The sequence below is a fragment of the Oncorhynchus keta genome, unplaced genomic scaffold, assembly GCF_023373465.1.
Source record: "Oncorhynchus keta strain PuntledgeMale-10-30-2019 unplaced genomic scaffold, Oket_V2 Un_contig_29680_pilon_pilon, whole genome shotgun sequence".
NCBI lineage: Eukaryota > Metazoa > Chordata > Actinopteri > Salmoniformes > Salmonidae > Oncorhynchus > Oncorhynchus keta.
This window is the reverse complement of record NW_026286671.1, coordinates 40,001-50,000: the sequence shown is the minus strand read 5'-3', so window position 1 is coordinate 50,000 and position 10,000 is coordinate 40,001. Positions and strand designations below refer to the sequence as shown.

General features: G+C 52.4%; 1 protein-coding gene across 3 annotated transcripts in view; it reads right to left on the bottom strand.

Annotated features, from left to right (window-relative positions):
• LOC118382184 (platelet-derived growth factor subunit A-like) overlaps window positions 1-6,363 on the bottom strand; it is a 13,856-nt gene extending 7,493 nt beyond the window's left edge. For 2 of the 3 annotated variants that reach the window (XM_052507483.1, XM_052507484.1), the window contains exons 1-2: window positions 4,887-6,363; window positions 4,379-4,475 (exon numbers count right to left, since the gene is read on the bottom strand). In XM_052507483.1, coding sequence (XP_052363443.1) covers window positions 4,379-4,475; window positions 4,887-4,952 — 163 coding nt within the window. In that variant the 5' untranslated portion in view covers window positions 4,953-6,363. The remainder of the gene's footprint in view (window positions 1-4,378; window positions 4,476-4,886) is intronic. The other variant, XM_052507485.1, reaches the window with a different exon arrangement.
• Window positions 6,364-10,000: the final 3,637 nt, after the last annotated feature.

Genomic DNA, 10,000 nt, shown 5'->3' with positions numbered 1-10,000 from the left:
CCTCCCTAGTTCCCCACGGTGACTGTCCTCCCTAGTTCCCCATGGTGACTGTCCTCCCTAGTTCCCCATGGTGACTGTCCTCCCTAGTGCCCCATGGTGACTGTCCTCCCTAGTTCCCCATGGTGACTGTCCTCCCTAGTGCCCCATGGTGACTGTCCTCCCTAGTTCCCCATGGTGACTGTCCTCCCTAGTTCCCCATGGTGACTGTCCTCCCTAGTTCCCCATGGTGACTGTCCTCCCTAGTTCCCCATGGTGACTGTCCTCCCTAGTTCCCCATGGTGACTGTCCTCCCTAGTTCCCCACGGTGACTGTCCTCCCTAGTTCCCCATGGTGACTGTCCTCCCTAGTTCCCCATGGTGACTGTCCTCCCTAGTTCCCCACGGTGACTGTCCTCCCTAGTTCCCCACGGTGACTGTCCTCCCTAGTTCCCCACGGTGACTGTCCTCCCTAGTGCCCCACCTGTCCTCCCTAGTACCCCATGGTGACTGTCCTCCCCCCATACTGTCCTCCCCCCATGGTGACTGTCCTCCCTAGTTCCCCATGGTGACTGTCCTCCCTAGTTCCCCATGGTGACTGTCCTCCCTAGTGCCCCATGGTGACTGTCCTCCCTAGTGCCCCATGGTGACTGTCCTCCCTAGTACCCCATGGTGACTGTCCTCCCTAGTTCCCCATGGTGACTGTCCTCCCTAGTTCCCCATGGTGACTGTCCTCCCTAGTACCCCATGGTGACTGTCCTCCCTAGTGTGGTGACTGTCCTCCCTAGTGCCCCATGGTGACTGTCCTCCCTAGTTCCCCACGGTGACTGTCCTCCCTAGTGCCCCATGGTGACTGTCCTCCCTAGTTCCCCATGGTGACTGTCCTCCCTAGTTCCCCATGGTGACTGTCCTCCCTAGTGCCCCATGGTGACTGTCCTCCCTAGTTCCCATGGTGACTGTCCTCCCTAGTGCCCCATGGTGACTGTCCTCCCTAGTGCCCCATGGTGACTGTCCTCCCTAGTTCCCCATGGTGACTGTCCTCCCTAGTACCCCATGGTGACTGTCCTCCCTAGTACCCCATGGTGACTGTCCTCCCTAGTACCCCATGGTGACTGTCCTCCCTAGTTCCCCATGGTGACTGTCCTCCCTAGTACCCCATGGTGACTGTCCTCCCCATGGTGACTGTCCTCCCTAGTACCCCATGGTGACTGTCCTCCCTAGTGCCCCATGGTGACTGTCCTCCCTAGTGCCCCATGGTGACTGTCCTCCCTAGTTGGTGACTGTCCTCCCTAGTTCCCCATGGTGACTGTCCTCCCTAGTGCCCCATGGTGACTGTCCTCCCTAGTTCCCCATGGTGACTGTCCTCCCTAGTGCCCCATGGTGACTGTCCTCCCTAGTTCCCCATGGTGACTGTCCTCCCTAGTTCCCCATGGTGACTGTCCCCTAGTGCCCCATGGTGACTGTCCTCCCTAGTGCCCCATGGTGACTGTCCTCCCTAGTTCCCCATGGTGACTGTCCTCCCTAGTGCCCCATGGTGACTGTCCTCCCTAGTTCCCCATGGTGACTGTCCTCCCTAGTTCCCCATGGTGACTGTCCTCCCTAGTGGGTGACTGTCCTCCCTAGTTCCCCATGGTGACTGTCCTCCCTAGTTCCCCATGGTGACTGTCCTCCCTAGTGCCCCATGGTGACTGTCCTCCCTAGTTCCCCATGGTGACTGTCCTCCCTAGTTCCCCATGGTGACTGTCCTCCCTAGTGCCCCATGGTGACTGTCCTCCCTAGTTCTGTCCCCCTAGTGCCCCATGGTGACTGTCCTCCCTAGTTCCCCATGGTGACTGTCCTCCCTAGTTCCCCATGGTGACTGTCCTCCCTAGTGCCCCATGGTGACTGTCCTCCCTCCCCATGGTGACTGTTCCCCAGTGCCCCATGGTGACTGTCCTCCCTAGTGCCCCATGGTGACTGTCCTCCCTAGTACCCCATGGTGACTGTCCTCCCTAGTGCCCCATGGTGACTGTCCTCCCTAGTGCCCCATGGTGACTGTCCTCCCTAGTGCCCCATGGTGACTGTCCTCCCTAGTGCCCCATGGTGACTGTCCTCCCTAGTGCCCCATGGTGACTGTCCTCCCTAGTGCCCCATGGTGACTGTCCTCCCTAGTGCCCCATGGTGACTGTCCTCCCTAGTGCCCCATGGTGACTGTCCTCCCTAGTGCCCCATGGTGACTGTCCTCCCTAGTGCCCCATGGTGACTGTCCTCCCTAGTGCCCCATGGTGACTGTCCTCCCTAGTGCCCCATGGTGACTGTCCTCCCTAGTGCCCCATGGTGACTGTCCTCCTAGTGCCCCATGGTGACTGTCCTCCCTAGTGCCCCATGGTGACTGTCCTCCCTAGTGCCCCATGGTGACTGTCCTCCCTAGTGCCCCATGGTGACTGTCCTCCCTAGTGCCCCATGGTGACTGTCCTCCCTAGTGCCCCATGGTGACTGTCCTCCCTAGTGCCCCATGGTGACTGTCCTCCCTAGTGCCCCATGGTGACTGTCCTCCCTAGTGCCCCATGGTGACTGTGTTCCCCATGGTGACTGTCCTCCCTAGTGCCCCATGGTGACTGTCCTCCCCCATGGTGACTGTCCTCCCCCCCATGGTGACTGTCCTCCCTAGTGCCCCATACTGTCCTCCCCCCCATGGTGACTGTCCTCCCTAGTTCCCCATGGTGACTGTCCTCCCTAGTGCCCCATGGTGACTGTCCTCCCCCCAGTGCCCCATGGTGACTGTCCTCCCTAGTGCCCCATGGTGACTGTCCTCCCTAGTGCCCCATGGTGACTGTCCTCCCTAGTGCCCCATGGTGACTGTCCTCCCTAGTGCCCCATGGTGACTGTCCTCCCTAGTGCCCCATGGTGACTGTCCTCCCTAGTGCCCCATGGTGACTGTCCTCCCTAGTGCCCCATGGTGACTGTCCTCCCTAGTGCCCCATGGTGACTGTCCTCCCTAGTGCCCCATGGTGACTGTCCTCCCTAGTGCCCCATGGTGACTGTCCTCCCTAGTGCCCCATGGTGACTGTCCTCCCTAGTGCCCCATGGTGACTGTCCTCCCTAGTGCCCCATGGTGACTGTCCTCCCTAGTGCCCCATGGTGACTGTCCTCCCTAGTGCCCCATGGTGACTGTCCTCCCTAGTGCCCCATGGTGACTGTCCTCCCTAGTGCCCCATGGTGACTGTCCTCCCTAGTGCCCCATGGTGACTGTCCTCCCTAGTGCCCCATGGTGACTGTCCTCCCTAGTGCCCCATGGTGACTGTCCTCCCTAGTGCCCCATGGTGACTGTCCTCCCTAGTGCCCCATGGTGACTGTCCTCCCTAGTGCCCCATGGTGACTGTCCTCCCTAGTGCCCCATGGTGACTGTCCTCCCTAGTGCCCCATGGTGACTGTCCTCCCTAGTACCCCATGGTGACTGTCCTCCCTAGTACCCCATGGTGACTGTCCTCCCTAGTGGTGACTGTCCTCCCTAGTGCCCCATGGTGACTGTCCTCCCTAGTGCCCCATGGTGACTGTCCTCCCTAGTGCCCCATGGTGACTGTCCTCCCTAGTGGTGACTGTCCTCCCTAGTGCCCCATGGTGACTGTCCTCCCTAGTACCCCATGGTGACTGTCCTCCCTAGTACCCCATGGTGACTGTCCTCCTAGTGCCCCATGGTGACTGTCCTCCCTAGTGCCCCATGGTGACTGTCCTCCTAGTGCCCCATGGTGACTGTCCTCCCTAGTGCCCCATGGTGACTGTCCTCCCTAGTGCCCCATGGTGACTGTCCTCCCTAGTGCCCCATGGTGACTGTCCTCCCTAGTACCCCATGGTGACTGTCCTCCCTAGTGCCCCATAGTGACAGAGACGTCTTTTAGTTCCCGCCCGAGAGGGGCGTGCTCATGGCCGGGCAACATCCAATGGAGATTCACTGACTCTCTCCCGCTAAACTGCAGGAAGTAACTCGTCTAATTCAACATCTCTTATGTGGCAGACAAACCTGTCCAAGTTGCCCACAGGCTAACAGCCTATCACAAACCAGACACAGCCGTGGCACCTCTTCCCACCTCTCTCCTCCTACCTTCAAAGGGTACACTTAGAAACAAAGGTTCTGGATAGAACCCCACGGGTTCTATTGCTTGCTTCATATATGGCACCCCTTAAGGTTCTATATAGAACAAATGTTGAGTCAGTGAATAAGAACCCATGGGGTTCTATATAGAACATTTAGAGGTGCCATATATGAAGCAAGCAATAGAACCTGTTTTGGTTCTATCCAGAACCTTGTAGACTACTTCTGGCATGTTGTGTTGAGCTCAATTCAGTGTCTTTACTGAAGCCTAGCCCTAGGCTGTGTAATAAAGCCATTGAATGAAGACGGATATAAGAGGCTTTAGGCCTACCTTCCAAGTCTAGCTCCAGGAGCCGCTGGAGGTCGCTGATGCTGCGTATCTCACTGCGGGACAGCCGCTCCAACAGCTCCCGGGGGAGTGGGTCCTCCTAGAACAAAAGGAAAACATTGAAATGAAAATAACAGCACTTTATTACCTACACAGACGTTAGCGTACCGTAATGGATAGCGTGGCTATAGAAGTGGTGTGAGTGTGACTATGTAGCGCTGAAGAAGTGTTTTAAGCACAAATATGTGCACAATTAAGGGTGTGGTATAATGTACACTTAGTTTGCGCTTGTTGCTGAGAAGCCATAGATTCCCCTATTGTCATGTCATTTTCTGACGGAGTTACAGCAACGCTACTCTGGAGTTTTGTGCATAATTATGCATAAGTGGAGCATGAGCGAACAAACCTTGCACCTGCCAACGAAGTAAGCGTTGCACTAAAAACAGCACAATGTGAACAGATTTGGCCCCTACATAGCGTACAAACCAAAACTCGTATAAAAGTCCTTTACCTCAGCGGCGGTGCGTAACAGGCACAATAAGCAGGCGAGGAGGAAGCTCAGAAAAGCGGCTCTCATCTCCCTTCAGGTCCTTTGGGCTCCAGAACGAGAGAAAGTTCCAGTAGTTCCACCAACACCGTCCCAGAACCAGGAGCTGAGGCGTCGCTCCCAAACCACGGGAATCCAGTACCATCCCTCGGGTGGAACCGCTACCTCCACGAGTCTACAGCCAGTAGTCCGAATTATTTGGCTATTATAGGCAACATGGCGAGGCTAACAGTGGGACTTTATTGGGTGTTCATTTAGGTTTACATTTAATACTGACGTTTATTGAAGTCAGTTGGGTTTCCTACTCCGCTTTTGGCCACAGAAGCAACACAGGAGCAGGAGATGGGTCGGTGTTACGGCACCTGAGACAAGAGTTATCTGTCCTGATAAGAACTTCCAGATGTGAGAAATGTAATCATTTTGTCGAACGAGCTATAATCCACTTGAAGTGAAGACGTCTCGCAGTGGAACCTTTAAGTGTTTTAATCCTTTATGCATGTCGATACAATTCTCTGAGAATATAATATTTCACTATCCATACATTTATGGGAGACTTCCAAAAATATCAACTTTATGTCCTGTTTATATCAGCAAGTGGAGAATAGGTCAAAAATAATGTCAAGCCGTCCGCATGTCCCGGTTGTTCTTATCAAACGGTTTTTGTAGCCTATTGTATCCCTTCAAAGCGGGCCCGCTGAAGACTGTGATCTCCGTAGTGAATGAAGTCGGAACGCTTTGAGTCATATGATATAGCTACTGCGTTGCTGGGGGCTGGCGGGGCGCGGTCACGTTGCCACTCCGCTCCGCTCTCCGGGTGTGTGCTCTGTAACTACAGATGGATAGATCGGCTATAAAGGAGACCATTGGCTTTTGACTGTGGGCGCGCTCACATCAGTCCATTCAACGCACCAGACTTCTTTCATGCATCATTGGTCAAATGCAGGTGCGTTTCAGATCAATGCAATTATAGTGATGATGATGATGATGTTCTTGATGATGGTGATGATGGTACCCTCAAGCCAAAAGACTCCTGAACAGTTAGTCAAATGGCTACCCAGACTATGTGCATCCCCCCTGCTGCTCCTCTCTGTTATTATCTATGCACAGCCACTTTAATAACTCTACCCACATGTATATATGACCTCCACACCGGTGACCCCACACATTGACTCTGTACCAGTACCCTCTGTATGTAGCCCAGCTATTGTAATTTACTGTTGCTGTTTAATTATTTGTTATTCTTATCTCTTACTTTTTTAGGCATTTTCTTAAAACTGCATTGTTGGTTAAGGGCTTGTAAGTAAGCATTTCACTGTAAGGTATTCGGTGCATGTGAGAAACAACATTTGATTTGATTTTGATGGTGATAGTGGTGATGATGATAAGGATGCTGGTGATGATGATAAGGATGCTGGTGATGACGATGGCGATGATGATGAGGAAGGTGATGAGGATGTTGATGATCTCTATAAACATCATACCCTGTAACCGTCCCTAAATGCCCTGTTGTTTTACCACACAATGGCAGGTTACTAGTTAACACAGTAACATTCGATCCCTTCTAAAGCACCAGTCATTACATTTTAAGGGACTGAGATCATTTATAACAAAGTACAAACCCATGGTTGAGTAGTTTAGGGTGTTTATCACCTATAAAGTCACTGGAGGCTTTCCACCTTTCTCTCTTCCCTCTCTTCCCCCTCCCTTCAGTTCCTCACACCTCCACCTCTCTCTCTTCCCTCTAACACCCTCCCTTCAGTTCCTCACACCTCCACCTCTCTCTCTTCCCTCTAACACCATCCCTTCAGTTCCTCACACCTCCACCTCTCTCTCTTCCCTCTAACACCCTCCCTTCAGTTCCTCACACCTCCACCTCTCTCTCTTCCCTCTAACACCCTCCCTTCAGTTCCTCACACCTCCACCTCTCTCTCTTCCCTCTAACACCATCCCTTCAGTTCCTCACACCTCCACCTCTCTCTCTTCCCTCTAACACCCTCCCTTCAGTTCCTCACACCTCCACCTCTCTCTCTTCCCTCTAACACCCTCCCTTCAGTTCCTCACACCTCCACCTCTCTCTCTTCCCCTCTCTAACACCCTCCCTTCAGTTCACACCTCCACCTCTCTCTCTCCAACACCCTCCCTTCAGTCCTCACACCTCCACCTCTCTCTCTTCCCTCTCTAACACCCTCCCTTCAGTTCCTCACACCTCCACCTCTCTCTCTTCCCCCTTCCACCCTCCCTTCAGTTCCTCACACCCCACCTCCCTTCAGTTCCTCACACCTCCACCTCTCTCTCTTCCTCTCTAACACCATCCCTTCAGTTCCTCACACCTCCACCTCTCTCTCTTCCCTCTAACACCCTCCCTTCAGTTCCTCACACCTCCACCTCTCTCTCTTCCTTCTCTTCCCTCTAACACCATCCCTTCAGTTCCTCACACCTCCACCTCTCTCTCTTCCCTCTCTAACACCCTCCCTTCAGTTCCTCACACCTCCACCTCTCTCTCTAACACCCTCCCTTCAGTTCCTCACACCTCCACCTCTCTCTCTTCCCCCTCTTACACCCTCCCTTTAGTTCCTCACACCTCCACCTCTCTCTCTTCCCTCTCTAACACCCTCCCTTCAGTCCCTCACACCTCCACCTCTCTCTCTAACACCCTCCCTTCAGTTCACTCCTTCTCCAGCCCCCTCACACCTCCACCTCTCTCTCTTCCCTCTCTAACACCCTCCCTTCAGTTCCTCACACCTCCACCTCTCTCTCTTCCCCCTCTTACACCCTCCCTTCAGTTCCTCACACCTCCACCTCTCTCTCTTCCCCCTCTTACACCCTCCCTTCAGTTCCTCACACCTCCACCTCTCTCTCTTCCCCCTCTTACACCCTCCCTTCAGTCCCTCACACCTCCACCTCTCTCTCTTCCCTCTCTTACACCCTCCCTTCAGTCACTCACACCTCCACCTCTCTCTCTTCCCTCTCTTACACCCTCCCTTCAGTCCCTCACACCTCCACCTCTCTCTCTTCCCTTTCTTACACCCTCCCTTCAGTCCCTCACACCTCCACCTCTCTCTCTTCTCTCTCGTCCCCCTCTTACACCCTCCCTTCAGTTCTCTCCTTCTCCAGCCCCCTCACACCTCCACCACCTCCAACCCTCCCTCCTATCTGTTCACACCTCGAGTCCCCCCCCACCCCCCCTCCATTCCTTCCTCCACCCCTCTCCCTCCCTTCCAGGTCAGCCACAGATGGCTGAGTGTGTCTGTTTTTAATTGGTGTTTAATTAACTTCATTAATAAGTGGCCAGACCGCAGACACATCTGACCTCCATGATAAAGGAGTGAGAGAGTGAAAGGGGTGGAGGGATCAGAGGTAGGGGGGACGACACGGTGTGCTGGAGCTAAGAACAACACTTGATACAAAACAGACATGTTCCCACGGACCTACACACACATTGACTGTGTGCCTTGTGACCAGACACGGTGTCACGGCTGAGATAGTTAGGGTCTTTGTGCCCACTGGACCCAGTCTCTCTCAACACTAGAGCAGCCACCATTCTAGCTACAAATGCAAACATTGACAGTCTATAGTAGTGGTGATGAGAAGGAGGGAGAGGTGAACGTGGAGGAAAATGAGGTGAAGGAGATGGGGAGAGGAGGAAGAAGAATGAAGGGGCGAAAGGGGCCAAGGAGGAGGGAAGGAGGAAGAGAAACAAGGTTTGTTGCCAATTAAGACCTATTTAGCCAGACAGAGACTCAGTGACTCTGTCTCTCCTCCATCAACCCTGAAGGGCTTTGCTTTGGGCTGCTCTGGTCTGGTGTACTTGACTCCTGCAAGGCGCCAGACTCACATGCAAGTGCACATGTGTACACACACACATTCACTTACAGCACAGGGGTCCAAATTAGGGAAACAACTGGGTTAGAACCGAACCGATCCAGAACATTCCACTGTGACATCCTTGGACCCGGTGAGAGTGATGCCAAAGGGCAATGATCTGGACCCTTAACCTCTCTGTATCCCTCTCTCTCTCTCTGCCTCCTGTTAGCATGTTGTCATGCCGACAGAGAGGCTAGAGGTTTCCCTAAAGTCTAGACCCAGACAACAGGATAGACACAGTAAAAATAGAGAAAGGAGAGAGAAACAGAGACAAATTGAGATATGGAGAGACACAGAGAGGGAATGTGCATGAGAGAGAAGAGAGAGGGAGAAATAGGTCTGGATTCAATCCGTATCGCAGAAGTATCGTGGAAGATCTGCGTTATAGCTCCACTTAAATGTAAAGGCAATGTTCCAGTGTCCGCGGAGACTGCATTCACAGTACGCAGATTTACCATGAGACTTTCACGATACGGATTGAATCCAGTCGCTAGTTAAATTTGATCTGTGGAAGGATGAGAGTTTTACAAGCAGGGTGTGGATGAAAGTACCTAAAAGTACCTAATACCTAATTCTATTCCAAACCCTATGCATAGTGCATATTGAAAAAAACCTTTCATATGTGTCAGACCTGATATTTGAAATCTTTTAACATACTTTTAACATTTGCTCTACAGATATAGGGTCTTAATTTGAGCCAGTTTGCTACCGCAGGAAAATAATTCTGCAGCAGCAGGAAATGTGGATTATAATTAATGGACATTTTTTGTAGGGTTTGATAGTTTTTTGTTGGGGCAAACCCAAGTCTGGCACTAAAGTGGAAATTACAAACTTTAGAAGCATTTTTAAACCTTGAATACACTACAAGTTTCGGCAACAAGAGTGTGATCAAATTAAGATCCTACATCTGTAGTTGCCTGGAGTGCTGGATGGTCGACGTTTGCATTTTTGTGACTATTCTATTGGTTCCGTAGTGACAGTCAAGCTCAATAAATCCGAGATAAAGTATTTTAAATTATTTCAGTTAGTATTTTAATCCAGGTCTGATTTTAGTTTCCCCTCTATAAGAACCCATACCAAAAACGTGAGTCAGAGTGGATTTCACGATTTCAACCATTAAACCCGGGGTAATCCCATGGTTGGCCACCTCCCAAAAACTATTGTGATACGCATGAATGTTTGGGAAGCGGCCAACAGAATACTTATCCTGGATA